At 30.2% G+C, this 17940-nt stretch overlaps 1 protein-coding gene across 7 annotated transcripts in view; it reads right to left on the reverse strand.

Moving 5' to 3' along the window:
* Positions 1 to 474: 474 nt before the first annotated feature.
* LOC124422901 (trafficking kinesin-binding protein milt) overlaps positions 475 to 17940 on the reverse strand; it is a 70330-nt gene continuing 52864 nt past the window's right edge. For 4 of the 7 annotated variants that reach the window (XM_046959883.1, XM_046959887.1, XM_046959888.1 and 1 more), the window contains 6 exons: positions 4683 to 4759; positions 4221 to 4596; positions 3797 to 4032; positions 3459 to 3649; positions 3090 to 3335; positions 475 to 2975 (listed from right to left, as the gene is read on the reverse strand). In XM_046959883.1, coding sequence (XP_046815839.1) covers positions 1415 to 2975; positions 3090 to 3335; positions 3459 to 3649; positions 3797 to 4032; positions 4221 to 4596; positions 4683 to 4759 — 2687 coding nt within the window. In that variant the 3' untranslated portion in view covers positions 475 to 1414. Of the gene's footprint in view, positions 2976 to 3089; positions 3336 to 3458; positions 3650 to 3796; positions 4033 to 4220; positions 4597 to 4682; positions 4760 to 5489; positions 5789 to 11350; positions 11856 to 16314; positions 16635 to 17940 lie in introns of those variants that run through there. The other 3 variants (XM_046959890.1, XM_046959891.1, XM_046959889.1) reach the window with 3 other exon arrangements.

Consider the following 17940-nt stretch of genomic DNA (forward strand, 5'->3'; position numbering starts at 1 on the left):
AACAAAAAAGAATCGTTATATTTTGTGCTTTGGAAAAAAAAAAGAAGAAAAAATCGTTCTCGCTTCATCAAATTTTTTAAAAACTCATCATCGTTGTCCCCGTCGTCGTCGTCATTGTCGTCGTCATCGTCGTGACGTCGTCATCGTCAATAATAAAATTATAGTTATAACCTTAATTCTTTTTTGAAATCACATATTAACTTGTTTTATGATAAGTTTTCCTAACTTACTAGCGGTAAAACTTTGTCCTTATATACATTAATATGAGCAGCCTTCATTTTTTCACAATATATCTTTTATGCCATCAGTTAGATGTGATCGATGTGATCACCCTAGTGTTTAATTTGTGGCACGCCATTTTTTATTATTTACGTTGGTATCATCATGATCATCATCATCATCATCATCATCATACGGATATAGAATTATATTGCTCTCCTACGATCATTGAATACATAACGACTGATCGATGAATTTATTTGTGATATATATATATATATATATATATATATATATATATATAATTTTTTTTCTTATTTTTCTTTTTTCTTATTTTTCTTCTCGTTTACTCAACACATTCTTATTGTTTAGAGACTAAAAGATTTTCGCTATGATCGTTGATCGATTACTAAAAAGGATCATACGTTCCGATAAGGAGGATTATTTTATCAGGAATCTACTAATTAATGCTTCTTAAAAGTATTTAATACTTTGCTGTCCGATCGCAATTTTCTTTTCTTTTTTTTTTCCTTTCTTTCTTTCCTTTTCTATTTTCTTTGGCATATCGATAATCTATGTATTAATTTGAACGATATTTTCTTTTAAGTTAAATTTTCAATGATAAATTAAATCAAGATGAATATCCATATGTATTTAAGTATACAAATTATATGTCTCCGTTAATCGGAAAGAAAATACTGTTCGAAATCGAAATGTCGGACTGCAAAGGATTAAGTATTTATCAAAAAATAAAATATGTATATATACATAAGACATACATTCGAATCCGGTCGATGATTGAAAATTAAGTGTCGCAAAGATGAAAGCAATGCGATGTATTTGTAATAGCACGAGTAATGTCCAATATGTTTTAATCGGACATGCAAACGAACGAACCAACCAACCAATGAACGAACGAACGAACAGAACCATTTTGTTTTTACCAATGTACCAATTCACCTATTAATCCGCTAAAACTTTGACTACGACGTTCGACTCATCGTTAGCTCGACAGCTAATCGAATGGGAACGAAAAGGAAAAAAAAAAAAATAAAATAAAAAAGGAAGGAAGGAAGTAAAGAAGGAAGGAAGGAAGGAAAAGAAGAAGGAAAAGAGGATGGAAAAGAGGATGGAAAAGAGGAAGGAAAGAAGGAAAGGAAGAAAAGATATTTTTTCCTTTTTTTTTTTTTTTTTCTTACAAAAGACCACCCTTACGTCCAAAGAAAAGTGAACTAATAGAACCAAGGGCAGATTGAGTAATGGACTCTCTGGTAACTGGTGTTGTAGTATTAGCCGCACCTTTGACTTTACCTAAATCCGATCTAGTTGTTTTACTACCATCACTATCGCGTTTTTGTTGAGTACCTAACGCACATTCGATTATCAATGATCTTACAGGTGAATCTGAATTAGAATTACCAGATGATAAAACTGAAGCACCAACATTATCGACGTTATCATTGTTCATCTTGTTACTATTATTCATATGTTCCAATGTCGGATTTGAACTAGATTCAGAAGAGACGCTAGAAGAGGACGAGGCTAACGAAGGTGAAAATAATCTTTCCTGACTGATGCTGGAAGGCATCGATGTCTTGAGGAAGGTCAGTTGTGCCATTGGACTCTTCATCGAACGTCGTGTATACAAAGCACCCTGAAGTGCCAACGGCGAGATCGACGAGCCGACTGTCGTTGACATTATAGCATCGATTCCTATTCTTTCGAGTTTCTCAACCAAACGTATGCCAGACAATGCTTTTTTCTCTGATCTCGTCAACGATGGTTTTGACGTTCTCGTTCTTTTATTAATTTGCGATTGCGAGGAATCGCTACTGAATGTACGCTTCAATAATTCAGCGCCGCTACTTAGCAGACTAAATGACAGAGAAGTATTTTCTTGCTGTGGCGATGATTGTGGCGGTGGTGATGTAGATCTCGTTGCTGGCGGGCTAGCGTCCGGGCTATTACATGGTGTTGCTGTTGGTATGAAATTTCTTTCGCCGCTAGGTGTCGCCCCACAGGAAGTACCTACACAGGAAGGTGTCACAGCCTTAATTCCTCTCTCATTGAGCATCTTAGCTAGGCCAAGAGTCGTCGAGAACGTCGAGGTAGAATTACTTCGGCTGCGAGTACGAGGACTATTTTTTCCAGAATTTCCAGCGCTACTAGGTGCGGTTGCGACTCGACTACCCACAATACTTGGGGTCACGCTTGTATGTTCATCCGGATGAAGTACGGTGCTATTTGTAAAAGTATAAACTGAGCCTGTATCTTGGAAGAGCTTACCAGGATTCGCGTATTCTTCATCTTCCTCTAAATCTGACAAAGTAAAGGTTAACAAACCAAGATCTTCAAGACCACGCCCACCACGTGTTCTAACACCCGGCCTATCTTCCAATAAACCACCTAAAGTAGGCGTAGCCAATTGTGACCAATGATGTAGGGTTTGTGAACCTTCCATTGGTTTTACAATCTGTAATTTCTCTGGAACTCTCCAAGTATTTCCAATATTACCACTGAAACCGCTCAGATTACCACTGCTACCAGTTGACATTATACTGTCAGGTGTTCGACAACCAAATGGTAAAAAGGTTGGCGGTGAATGTAGGATTCCACCATCGTAATCATAGTTATATCCAGCACCAGTACTTAAACATGCTCGTCTTGCTAGCACCTCTGCAGGTGTCAACCGACGTAAAGCTGCTTCCAAATCTGCTGCACCTGGTGCACCAGGTACTCCAATCCTTTGTGGTCCTCTGTAATAAATGAAGAAAAAAAAAATAAAATAACACAATCATTAGAAACGATATTTTTTTTTTGTTTTTGTTTTTGTTTAAATATCCGTTATAACGTTATGCTATGATACATACGGGTAATCATCAAAATCTGTGAAAAGGGAACCTTCGCTCTCACTGTGCCCAGTCGAATCCAAACTTGTAAAACCGTAAGGTATATTAGATTTAACTTGGCCACAACTCATGCGTGGACCCATCGAACCACTCGACAAAGTTGACGTTGTCATAGAACCTATTCGAGGAAATTGATTCATATCTGCACTCGTATAAGATGTTCGTGAAGCACAACGGACCGTTTCGAATACTTTCTTGTATGTTGGCCTAAAGTAGATTGGGAAAAAAAAAAAGAAAAAAAAAAAGAAAAAAAAAACAATTCTCATCGTTATAACATACATATATATATATATTTAAAAGTATATAAGTAAATAATGAAATGTAACATACGTTCGATCAGTGATGATACCAGAATCGAGACTTAGCTCCGAATATAATGAAGATTCCAATTCCGAAGCTATCGAATCCGGCTGTGGTGCAGCACCCAACGAAGGAAATAATGATCCACCTCTTACAGTTGGCATTCCACGTTTTCTTTGTTTACGCAACTGTTCTTGCGTTTCAGAGAGAAGATTTACAACCTAAAAGACGAGAAAATGAGTTCAGTTACATTTTTATTCTTTTCTATTTCTTTCTTTTTTTTTTCTTTTTTTTTAAAGAATACTACCGTTGTTTTTAGCTATTACTTCATGGTTGAAAATAAAAATGTATAAATTTTCTAATAATACCTCAGCGTATCGTTCCTTGAATTCAGCAAGTTCACTGGCAAGGGTGTTCTGATTATCTCTGGTAATGACTAGAGTAGCTCCGACCTCATCATGTTCAGCCATGAGTTGAGCTAACCTGAGCTCAGTTTCAGCTAATTTAGCGGTAAGACTAACTATTTGTTCGTGCTGTAACCTATTTTCTTCTTTTTGTCGACCAAGCTCCTCGGCCATACCGTCCGCCTCCATATTAGCATTTGCTGTTAATAATATTAAAAAATCGACATTTTTGTTTATTACATATTATGGACATTTGTATATTACAAATCTTGTGTTATATATATATATATATATATATATATATATATATATATATATATATATATGTATATATATATATATTTCAATATTTAACTGTTGATAATAAAATAATATTATTAGAACTAACCGAGTTGAGCGGCAATATCCTTCACAAGACGGGCCTCTTGTTCCTCGGTATCATTAGTTTCATGTATCAACTTGGAAAATTCATTACGTAATTGTTTGTTCTCATCTTCCAAGGTACTTATCTTCCTTTGCATCATGTCCAAGTTGATACCACGCAAACCAGTTGGTGTACCACCTTCGGAGCTTGACTCGTCAACATCGTTTGTAAGTATTTGAATGAGTTCGGTTTTTTTGTACAATTCATGATTCAACTGTGTTATCTTTTCGTTTGCCTCTTTCAAATCAGTTTCCAAGGCGTTGACAGTACTCTCAAGTTTTTGATTGTGCGTCAATAATTCCTTACCAATACGCGCGGTCAATTCCAAATCCTTCTCTTTCTACGTGACAATATAAAAAAAATAGTCTTAATGTTCTGATAATACCAATACGTAATGTGGTTACATTATTAAATTCTTTTTATTACCTCTTCCAGAAGCCTTGTAACTGCCTCAATGTCATTATAGGTCTTGGTCATTTGGCTCACCCGGTTGCTGCATAGAACTAAAACAAATAATATTTTATTCGTCTTTGTACAATATTATTTATATCATATATAGATATATAGGTATGTATGGTATGTATATATGTAACTATGGTACGTATGTGTATGTGTTTATGTACCATTGAATGTGTGTTTATGAAAACATTGAATATTAATATTATATGTATGTACATTGAATTTTACATAAAATAAATCAATTTGTATATAAAATTGCGAAGAGGCTGAAAGAAAAAAAAAAAAAAAAAAGAAAAGAAAAGAAAAGAAAAAATAAATACGTGCAACTTGTGAGCTATTGCGATTTAGATCTTACGATCTTATGTTGAGAATTGGAAATGATAGAATGTAATTTATATATTAAGAGTTCAACATACTAGGATAGGATTCTTCTATATATTTGGCGTTCGATTTTTTATTATATATATATATATATATGAATTTATTTTTAAAGTAAAAAATACATAATGTATTGGGAATTTCTTCTTCATCACACCTGAGCATCACAAATAATCGATTTTACTTTAACTATTTATATCAATTATAACGGGTCACCGAGCAATGTTAAATATATCGTTTATACTTATTTAACCTCCCATAAAGAATTTATCAAAACCTATTAATTCATACTATTGTTAAATACTTTTTATTGCTTTAATTTTTCATATATCATCAATATATTAATTCATTTTTCATATTAAATAAATCCACGCAAATTCTCTTGAATAAAATTACCTGAACTGTCCAGATTGAACATACTATTTTGATTGTCCACGTTATTAGTGGTAGACGATGATCTTCGTCCACGCATAGTAAATGCACTGAGAGTACGTGATAACATATTGTAACAGGGAATTCTTACGTGTAGAATTCAAAGAACACTATTAGCTGAGAACAATGGATGAACCATCCCCTTAAGAACTGAGCCAATAATCATGGCTTCTTTATATGTAAACAATGAAGTCACTTATCTCGTCGATTTTTCACATTTTTTTTTCTATTCCTTCTTTCTTTCTTCTTTTGTTCGATCATACGAATCGATTAGAGAACACATGTTTATTATATATATATATATATATATATATATATATATATATATATATGTATATATATATATATCACTTATGAAAAACAATATTAAAAGGAGGATTCTTCAACAGGCAGATCCATGGATCATCGTTAATCGATCTCGATGAGATTTTTCGTAAGGTATACTTTAGATATTAGCGATTAGATTTTCGTTATTATTTCTATTAAAAAATTCAAACTTTTTGATCGAAGCGTGTGCGTGAGTGGCGCGCGCGTTCGCATCCGCACCCACGCGCTTTTATGAGTGTTTACGAGCACATAGTAATAAATAATAATATTAACTCGAGACGATACGAGAGAAGAAAAAACTGTTGGTTAACGACGTTTGGATGAACGAATGAAATACCGAAGATTTTAAAAGATTTTGAGCGTTCCCTCCACTCTCGTAGAGAAGTTTATATAGTGGAATACCAGTATCAGTGTACCATCACCAACCATCAACCACTACTATATTACTACCACCACCACCGTGCCGGCAGCATCTGAATTAACTCTTGCAAGCTATCGATCCAGGAGAAACTGAGCCGACTCTGGCGCAGACGCATCTTCTACCTGGCATCATAGTAACTGAGAGAATGCAATCGCACGTGTTGAATGGTTCGCGCGAGCGCAAGAGAATCCACCACGCAACACACATGCACCCATGTATACGTGTATATTATTATATATTTAAAATTGGTTAATATTTTCGAACTGGTTAGGTTCGTATTTAATTTTTTATCGATTATACTCATTTGGAATTATTTTCGTTCTTTCTTTCCTTTTTTTTTGTATTCCCCTCTCCCCTCAATGATTTTATCATTTTAGAGAAAGTAATTAAATTATTAATCGTTACTAATATTATTATTATTATTATTATTATTATTATTATTATTATTATTATTATTATTATCTGTTTAGTATATTTTTATTTTTTTTCTGTACTTTTAGATATATTTATTACAGTATATACTAGATATATAATATATACCATATACAAATATCTTTTTCTATAATATATTAGAAATAATAATTATAGAAAAACTACTGCAACAATTATTTCTAATATATATTATAATAAAGAATATTAGAGTTTATATATTATTATATATTATTAAGTTTACACACATACACACACACATACATACACACATTTCTCTGTAATATATTAATCCAATGTATTAATAAAATTAAAAAAAATATATTTATCATATACGAATAAATTGAATATAATTCTTTTTTAATATATAAACTTTTCAACTCAAATAAAAAATCAACAAGTAAAAAAATTAATTAATGAAATAAAATTCTAGATGAATAATTAATTTATTATTGTAAATAATCAATTATATTGTTAATATCGATCGAGTAAACGAAAAAAAAAGGAAAAAGAAAAAGAAGAAAAAAAAATGAAGATTGATACGTGACATCCATTCGAAAAATATCTTTTATCTTTTGGAATGTTACTTTCGAAAGGAACGCATGTGTAGCCTCCTCTCGAAGGGCAAATAGGTCATTTCACAACGGAGAACGTCATTATCATTTTCTAGAAGGGATAAACCCGTTTAGATTCTTACAACGATTACGACAGAGATCAAGCTTTTAAATGGAAGATCGACTCTCTCCATTAAGATTATATCGAAAACTAGCCCGATGTTTTTCTTCCTATCATTATTATTATTATTATTATTATTATTATTATTATTATTATAGCTTTCCCTTGGGCATCGGTACTTTTCCTTCCCTTTTACCTGGACGAACCAGTATTACCGGTAGAAGGTGATCAGGAACACATTGGTGATATATGGTCGAAGACCTTCGTCATACTTTTCTTATGAAAGTAACTGGCTACGATTCTCCTTGATATTTTTTTTTCTATCTTTCATTCTTTCTTTCTTTTTTGGAGATTTTCCAAACGAATTTCATTGAAATTCAACTGTCTCGGCTTGATTAATAATATTGTACAATTTTCTGATTAATTCTTATTTCTAATTTTCCAAATGAATTTCTTTTTGGATATAGTTCTGTCATTTAAATTATTGAAGTAATTAATTTTCATGGAATCTTTTATTTTTATTTATTTATTTTTTTTTTCATTTATCTTTAAAAATAATATCATTGAAATCCAATCTATCTCGTCATAATCATAAACTTTGTTAGCAGATAATTACAATTAAATTAAAAAAAAAAAAAATAAATAAATAAAATGAAATAAAATAATTAAAATAAAGTGAATAATTTTGTTTAATAAATAATTTACGTAAAATTATTTGTTATATACATATATATTTCTTTTTTTATTTCATTAAAATTAAACTGTTGAAATTTAACTTTCGTATATTTTTTTTTTTTTATTTTACAAAATAATTTCGTTGACATGTAATTGCTTCAGCGTAGTCAATTATATTGTACATTTCTTTTGATTTGATCTTTTTTGGATTTATCAATTGAATTTTATTAAAACGCTGCTCTGTTGCCCCGATAATTAATTTTCGCAGAATTTCTCCTTTTCTTATTTCATTTTTTTTTTTTTTTGAATAAAACTTCACCTTGATATTCGACTATATCGTCGTAATTAATTTTCAATAAGTAATTACAATTACATTAATAAAAATTAATATGAAATGAAATTTAAAAATGAAATTTAAAAATAAAATTTTATAATCAAAACTAATTTTTTGTTTACATTCTTTTTTTTGTTTTGTTTTTTTTAATGAACCGTCGTTTAAGTGTCACATAATAATAATAATAAAAAATAATAATAAATAAAAAAATAATAATAATAATAATAAAAATAATAAAAAATACATAAATAAAAACGAAACGAAAAGAACAAGAAAGATATAAAAGAAATAAAATATATAAAGAGTAGATTAGTTATGGACATTAAAATTTGGATAAAAATGATTTCATATGGCGCCATAACGCGACGTGTCACAAAACTTCTCGGAGATATTTAAAACCGGTTGCGTTAAAGTCCTTTCTCATGTTGTCATGAAAACCAGTTTAGATGCACGGCTAATCTAATACGACTGGAATCCGTGCAAATATTCCAAGTAAGTAGGGGAGCGAATGATTCATTCACGCCCATACTCACGAGTGATAATCTAAAATAATCTCAAACAATACGGGTCGATGTAACACGTTCGTAAAAAATCGATTATGATTTTCTGTATACATAATATATATATATATATACATATATATATTGGGTTGGCAACTAAGTGATTGCGGATTTTGTCGTTTCCTTCGTATTTGAAATCCGGCAATCACTTAGTTGCCAACCCAATATATACTTTTTCTTTTTCTTCTTTTTTCAAACGTCGTTACATCTTACGACATATTCTCGTAATTTATTTCGTTTGCTCATCACATAAACGAAATTACATAAGTGACCATGCGTTCTTTTATTTCTTTTTTTTCTTATCGTTTCTTTTTTTTTCCCCTTCATCTAAAAATATTTTCCAATAAAACTTTAACGATATTACATAAAAGACCACAAATATTCTTCTTTTTTTCTCCTAAGAATATTTATCGATGAAATTTTTTTCCTTGCGCATATCATTATATAAAAAAGAAAAAAAAAAAATCGAAACAATGATTCGTACAATTTTGCGAACTATTAATAATTTACTTTTAAAAGAAATTTGGAAAGATTTCTTTCCCCACAATTATTGATCTCTCGCTAATATAAAAAGTAATAAATTTTTGTCATAGAATAGTAACTTCATTATAGTCTTATTATAAACTAGTGTGTGTGCGTATGTGTTTATAAATATATAGCATAAGTTATAAGTAACCTCTGTACATATATAATATGTATATGTAATAATATGTATAATATTTATATACTACAAAATAGTATAAATAGTAATACATATAATATTTATATATTGCAAAATAATATATGTACTATGGATATACATAATATATAGTACATGATAATTCAATTAAAAAACAAAGAAGATAAACGTGAGCAAAATGCAATAGCGATCATTGTATTAGACAAAGCAGCTGATATATTTACAGTGGCATGTGCGAAAAAGAATAATAAACATGCGTGCATATGCATGTACATGTGTGAGTATGTGTGTTAAGAGACGTCCGGGTATCTTATAGAAAATGCACAGTGTCCTTCGTTAAAATATATCCACATGTATTACTTTTTGCCAGGCAGCGTTAATTCCAAAAAAAAAAAAAAAGATAAAAAAACAAAACAAAAAAAAAAACAAAAAAAAAGAAGCATCGAAATTATGTACGTGATAATGAGAATGATCATTAATTATTATAATTAAACACGATACGACGCAGACGAGTTTTCATTCGATCGAGGCGTGAAGTTTAAATAACCTTATGATCTTCTCGTGCTTTGTCACGTGATGAAACATGGAAAAAGGTGGAGCGAGGAGAGAAGAGAGGGAGGAAGGGAGACACAAGGCTTTTATACGTTTTTATATTGTGCCAGATATTTCCGTCATTTTTTCTTTTTCGTTATTCTTATTTTCAGACAATTTTTACCTTTTTTTTTTCATTGCTAATATTGTAAATATTGTATATATATACATGATGTAATTTATATTTATATTAAATATAAACTTAACTATGTATATATTAACGTATTTATATATGTACGTATTATATTAATAAAATAAAGTTTTATCATAAATTATCAAACAGACAAAGAATAGGTAGATGCATTTGATATAACTGATATGAATTTAAACAGATGAGAAAATTTGACAGATAAATTTGACGCGTATTCACGTGAATTCGACAATTAAATTCGAATATAATTCGAAATATAATTTCGAAAACATCTATTACGTTTCGTATCTCGAAATAGCAAATAATGTTCTGTTCACTACTGACGAATAAATCTCAATGTAAATCTCGCATATTCGTGACGTCCAATAAGAAGAAGGAAAATCTGTGGTCGTCGTAAGTATTACGATTATGAAAGAATGAGAGAATAAGAGAGAGATAGAGAGACAGAGAGAGAGAGAGAGAGAGAGAGAGAGAGAGAGAGAGAAAGAGAGTCAAGGACACATTGATAAGTAGTAGTAGTAGTAGTAGTAGTACTACCTGTGATCTAATCAATTTATCGTCATATTATCTTTTATTAGTCTCGAGCAATTATTGGTTTGACACAATGTAAAGAAAAAAAAAAGGATAAATAAATCAAACATTGCTTACGTAGATTCGTAGTAAAGAATCATCGAATTACGTATTTGTTCATACTTTAAAAAATATTGTAAAAAACTCTAAGCATTTTAACATGCAAAGATATATATATATATATATATATATATATATATATATCCATATCCATATATAAAATCATCATATAAAAAAGCCGAAGAAAACTCGTCCTGTCACGTCGAAGAAGAATGATCAGCTGATATCATTCGATCAGATTGTTTCTTTTTTCTCCATGTTTACGAAATAAAATCAAAAGTATCTAAATATATATATATATATAATCGTATGATAGAGATATGTATTTGATTTGGTAGGTTAAGAGTACTGACAGGATATGCAAGTGCAGGGTGTGTCGGTCGGCGAGCCAAGAAGAAACAATGGCGTCCCTTCGACACAACTTTTGCAGTCCCAGCAAGGAGCGCTGACTCTAGTAGTAGGCACGTTGTTAGGTACTGAACCCGTTTGCGAATAATATGTCTCGAAACGAAGAACTCTAGCCACTTCGTTTTCATAGCTCTCGGAAGTTGAATCAAACTCGGACGAAACGTTGGACGTTGAAGGTCTAATGTCCTCGTCGTATTCGTAAGGATCATCCTCCTGAGAATCCTCCTGTTGTTGATGACGTTGATACTGTTGTTGCTCTTGCTCTTGTTGTTCTTGTTGTTGCGCTTGTTGCTGATGATGATACTGATGTTGATAATGAGAATAATGATGATGGTGATCAGGATGAAGATGATGATGACTCGAAGAGGTTGCTTCCTCTTCGATTTCCTCCAACCTGGCACTCCAGCTTTGTTTATCTCTTTCTTCCTCGTCCTCCAGGGTACACCAATAGAGGCCCTACACGGACCCCAACTCCAACACCAAAAACTACCATACCCATTTCGTTACCCACTTCCACATCCCCGAATTTTATTTACATTAATCTAACCTTTATATCGTTCTTGATAAACTTTTAATAAATGTTCACATTCAATCATTGATAGGAAAAGTGCATGTTACTCTCTATCGCACATCCATGATTTTTAGTCTCTTTTGATTAGCATCTATCTTTTTTTAATAAATATCTACGTTAATTGTTTATTATAATTGTTTAGTCAATTGTTCAAATACTTGGAACAATCAAATTTTTCATCAAACTTTAATTATTTCATTATTTATAATATCGTTTAATATATTTTTTTCATTTAACATCAACGTTAAACTATATTATATATATATTGTATACAGATTGTTTGTTCATATATGTCCAAACAAATATTTCCTGACTGGTTGAAGTTACAAGGAGAAAAAAAAAAAAATTTGTACAGCTCTGAGTCAGATACAACAGGATACATATATAAATATTTCTTTTTCTTTATTTCTTTTTTTTTTTTTTTATTTATTCATGACCTTTCCCCCTTATAAAGATTAACACAGTTTTTCTTTCCTTCTTTTTTTTTTTTTTTCATTTTTTTTTTCATTTTTTTTAACAGATATCTACAAATTCTTTTTTTTTTATACTTATAACTCGTAATTATTTGCGATCAAAAATCATATCTAGTAAAAACTTCATTATTATACATCGTTTACGAAATAATCGACGTCTTAACGATTGATTCAACAGATTCACGCAGAATTACACTGTTGAATTCATATATTCAATTCTATGCAAATACATTATTCATAAAATAAATCACTAATCATACATTCGAAGAAGTTGAAGATCAATTAATTTCGTTCGAAGAAATCATCTTCAAAATATAATGTAATCTGACGATTGTTTGTTACTCAAATTATAATATTGAATATCAACTACATTTAATACTTCAGATGCTGATTATCTCGTGTACGATGAATAATGACAATTTTTTACTAGATATGATTTCGATTGCAAATGACCGCTAATATATAAATACGAAAGGAAAAGAGGAGGAAAAAGAAAGGAAAAAAAATAAGGAAAAAAGAAAAGAAAAAAAAAAGGAAAGAAAGAAAGAAACAATATTGACCTTCATGGCCTAAAAAGGTTACGAGTAAAAAACAAAAGAAAAATTATATGCACTTTGTAACTGACTCAGAATCGTGCTTGTTCCTTTTTATTACACTTTTTTTTTCTAACCAACCAACTGCGTGATATATTTCTGGATGGATATTTATGGACGAACACCTTGTATATGTATATACACATACATATATATATATGTATATATATGTATTGATATATATATATATATATATATATATATATGTATGTATGTATATTGAACGGCTTTATTCGATACTTTTAAACAATTCCATATTTGACAATTCCAATAATGACACTGATTATAGAATATGGTTGTTCGAAGTAACGAGAATAAAACAGTCCATTAAATAATCAGAAATGTAATAACAATGCATGCGTGCTGCATCGGGATTGTAAATTTAACTGAATGAAAACATCGATTTATGTATGTATATATATATATATATATATATATATATATATATATATATATACACATATATATTTTATGTACGTACGTTTGTATTTGTGTTTGTTCATATATCATGAAAATGTTATTACGAGTATATTATTTGAGTGACGATATTGAATTTCAATATTCAAACGTTCTTCATCCCTTTAAATAATGCTTTTGGTTTATTCTCTCTCTCTCTCTCTCTCTCTCTCTCTCTCTCTCTCTCTCTCTCTCTCTCTCTCTCTCTCTCTCTCTCTCTCTCTCTCTCTCTCTCTCTCTCAATCACTCTCTTTCTCTTTCTATCTATCTATCTCTCTATCAGAATATTAATTTCAATTACCTAAAGTCTTGACGTAATACAAATGACCCTATTTCATGTAACTATAGATTCAATTTACTTTTACTTCCGTGTGAATATACGAACATGACATCTTATAACTGTGTATATATATATATATATATATATATATATATATATAGACGGTCGATATCATAGTATGTAATATACTGATGCAATTTAATCATTAATTCAACGGTCGTCCATCATTAATGATATATGGGATTTAATTATTAGAAATTTAAGTATTTCTAAATGTTCTGCGTTAAAAATTACAAAGAAAACAATTTGTCCTTTTTATTTCACTGAATCAAACCAACAATTCGTTACGTAAATTTGCATAACCATTTCCATAGCGTATGTTAGAAAATCTGATACAATTTAATATATTAATAATTTTAATTAATAATTTTAATATATATATATATAAACAAATGTATATATATGACATATGTAACTTTTGTAATCATTAAATTATATATATTGTGTATGCAGTATTTTAACCAAACAAAAATCTAACGAAACTAAATGTATTGATAACTTTAGCTTATAAAAAAAAATATTTGAAAAAAAAAAAGAAAAAGAAAAAGAAAAAGAAAACATAAATATAGAATAAGTAGTTTTTATAATCATCGACTTATGTACGTACATACCGAATATACATGCATATTCTATTGTTTTCTTTTGGGCTCTTTTTAAGTTTTTTTTTATAATAGGATTATTAAGAAACAAAATAAAGACGCAAACGATGATACAGGTGATTATTGATTTTCTTCGTTTAGGGGTGAGGAGTTACGAAGAGAGGCTAAAGGTAAGGTTTGCTCGATTCTTGCATAAGACTTTGCACCAACCAAACTGATAGTATAAAATCCGTGAAGCCTTTTGCATTTAAATAGGGACGGTATAAATACATCGGAGAGAATCAGACCGATTAAAAATCAGACTGTGTTTACACGCGATGGAATTATGTATCTATGTATCTATGTATGTATGTATGTATGTATGTATGTATGTATCTATGAATGTATGTATGAATGTATGTATGAATGTATATATGAATGTATGTATGAATGTATGTATGTATATGTATATATATACATAACATATACATATACACCACAATCTACTTTATCTTGTAAACTTAATACTCGTCATTTGGATATAAATATTTTCTACCCAACTATGTAATAAAGTGATATCTCAATACACAGAGGAGAGAGAGAGAGAGAGAGAGAGAGAGAGAGAGGTTATGTGTCACGAACTTGGATATAAGGAGAAAAAAAAACAGAAAAAAGGAAACCCTACCGTAACCTCGTTCGTTCCCTTAAAAACAGATAGCGAGTGAACATATGTAATTATATGTACAATACACTTACATAATACCATATTTCCAATAATACTGACTAACAATGGGCAGTAACGATGTCAAGGATCGTTAAGCGTTTTTGTTTTATTCTAAAACTCACGGTCAAGAACTGCATTAGAATCTGAATTTCTTTTTTCTACGATTCGATTAATACAACCATTTTTGTCCCTCTTCTGTTATCATATTTTCGATTGGTTAATCCTAATCAACTGATTGTATTTAATAAAGTCATTGCTTAAAAAAAAAAAAAAATATATATATATATATATATAACTATATATTTACAAATAGTTTTGAAAAAACTAATTTAGAGATTTTTAAAAACTTCTTAACGCGAATGAAACCTTAGCATCGTATATACTATATCCTACGTAATATTTTTCTGACCTTGGATCATTTTTCTCTCTCTTTCGTATACGCTATTACTCTCGTAGAGAAAATTAAAAAACAGAAAGAAAAAGGAAACAGATTAAATTCTTATCGTCATACATTAAAAATATACTCGTAATGACTCATTTTAAAATGTATATTTATTACTAGCGCGTTAAATTGCCCAAGTAATAAATATCTTCTAGTTCTTTGTATCACAATACTTCATTGATACTTTAATCCTACTTGAATTACCTCATCGATGAACTTTTGTAAATACGTTTGAAAAAAGAAAAGTGAAACGAAGAAAAAAAGAAAAAAACAGAAAAAAGAAAGATAAACGCGCCAAAAGAAAAAGAAAACAAAAAACGAAAACGATAACAACACGATAGAAAGTAGACGGGGCAGTTGGGAAGGGGGGTGAGTGAACGCGAGCGCGCGCTCCCTTATGCGTGAAGATTGTAAAAAAAGGGAGAAAAGAAAAAAAAAAGATTATAATCCAACGATCTCGAGGGTAAGTATTATCATCGTAAAACAAAAGTTTATGTCAGAGATTCGACCAATCAGCGTTGAGTTCGAACGACCCATCGCCCCAATCGTCGATGCCAACGACATCGACAATGCACAATGACGAGAATATACGAAGCCGGTGCAACACACATACACACATTACGTATATCTATAACTATATATATATATATTTAAATATATGTAAATATATATTTATATATATATATATACTATATATTAATGATAAAAATTTTTTTAAATATATATATTTACCATTCAATAACGAACTATCGTTTAAAAAGCGATCCTTAATCGCATGTAATATCAACCCTTCAGTACTTCGCTCTGGTGGCTCAAATTAAACATTCTTCAAAACACAATGTAATTAACCTTTAAACTATGTTTCAATGGCCTTTTGCAAATGACGTTTCTCGTGATTTGTTTTTACAAATGGCAACGATCCTTTCAAAGGCACTGTTATATTTCTAATTGGTAAAAATCACTTCTGGAGATACTCATCAGAACGTTAGTACGAAACGTTCCGCGACTGGATCAATCCGCCATGTTGCCTTTCAATGTCTCCCTCCTTTGCGTCGTAGCAAGCAAAGGGTTCTTCTTTTTCACGCCAGATGGCGCTACTTCCAAGTCGATAACACACTTTACCGACCGAACAAGAAAGGTTCATGTCTCTCTCTCTCTCTCTCTCTCTCTCTCTCTCTCTCTCTCTCTCTCTCTCTCTCTCTCTCTCTCTCTCTCTCTCTCTCTCTCTCTCTCGTTTGTTTCTCTTTTTATTTTTTTTTAAAGTTTTCAATAGCTTATATCTTTTTTTGCAGATTTTTTTATTTACACTTTTTCTCGTTTTTATTTGATAAAATAGAAAAGTGTATGTTAAGAAATTAAACATTGCATATTGCGTCTAGACATATTTATCCATTTAAAAAATAATTTTTATAGTATTTTTTCTCTTTCTCTCTCGAAAGGGCATTCACAGGTCGATCTTTAAATGGCTTAAAGGGAATATACAACTTTACGACCTACTCTACCACCAACTCATCGATCCATTCAACGTTCATTCTCCTGACATTTGTATGAATCGGATATGGAAATAGATCGTTGATATTTAACTGGTTATAACTTCTCAATACCTATATGTTTATATATATATATACATATATATATATATATATATGTATATGCCAGTGCTAATTTTATACCGAAAGAAAGAACTAGTTTTCTTTTTGTTTTCTTACTACTTCTTTTTCTTCTTCTTTTACTTTTTCAAAAATACTTTCGTATTTTAACTTCTTGGCAAAGTTCCCGTAGAGAATTAAACATATATGAATTCGATTATAAAACTACTAATGACACATTAATCTTTTATTCGTATAAATTTGCAGAATAGTAAATATTTGTATAAATTATATTATCGTACGTTATCTTTTCTTTTGTCTTCCCCTTTCTTTTATTTTTTCTTTTGGTTCTTTTTCTTCTTTCAATGCAACGAAATATTGAAAAATAAAATAAATTTTCTTTTTTGTTTCTTTTTCGAACAATTTTCTATCTTGAATCGATCAAATTCATTAACATAAATTCTCATTGAACGTCGACATTATGATTATATCTATTTGCTTTTTGTTTTCTTTTTCTTTTTTTTTTTTTAATTTTTCTTTCAAATCGATTCCAAACTTGTGATTGAGATCGATATCGATACGAACGACGTGCATGACACGTGATAAATTTTATAATATCCATTCTACGCTTTTTCATAAGTAACGATTCAAATATTTTTCCTCTATTTCTTTTTCTTTCTTTCTCTTTTTTCCCCCTTATAATGTCGTCGACAAGAAATGGTTTTATCTAAGAAATATATAAATATATATATATATATATATATATATG

The sequence above is a fragment of the Vespa crabro genome, chromosome 3 (genome assembly GCF_910589235.1).
Source record: "Vespa crabro chromosome 3, iyVesCrab1.2, whole genome shotgun sequence".
Lineage (NCBI taxonomy): Eukaryota > Metazoa > Arthropoda > Insecta > Hymenoptera > Vespidae > Vespa > Vespa crabro.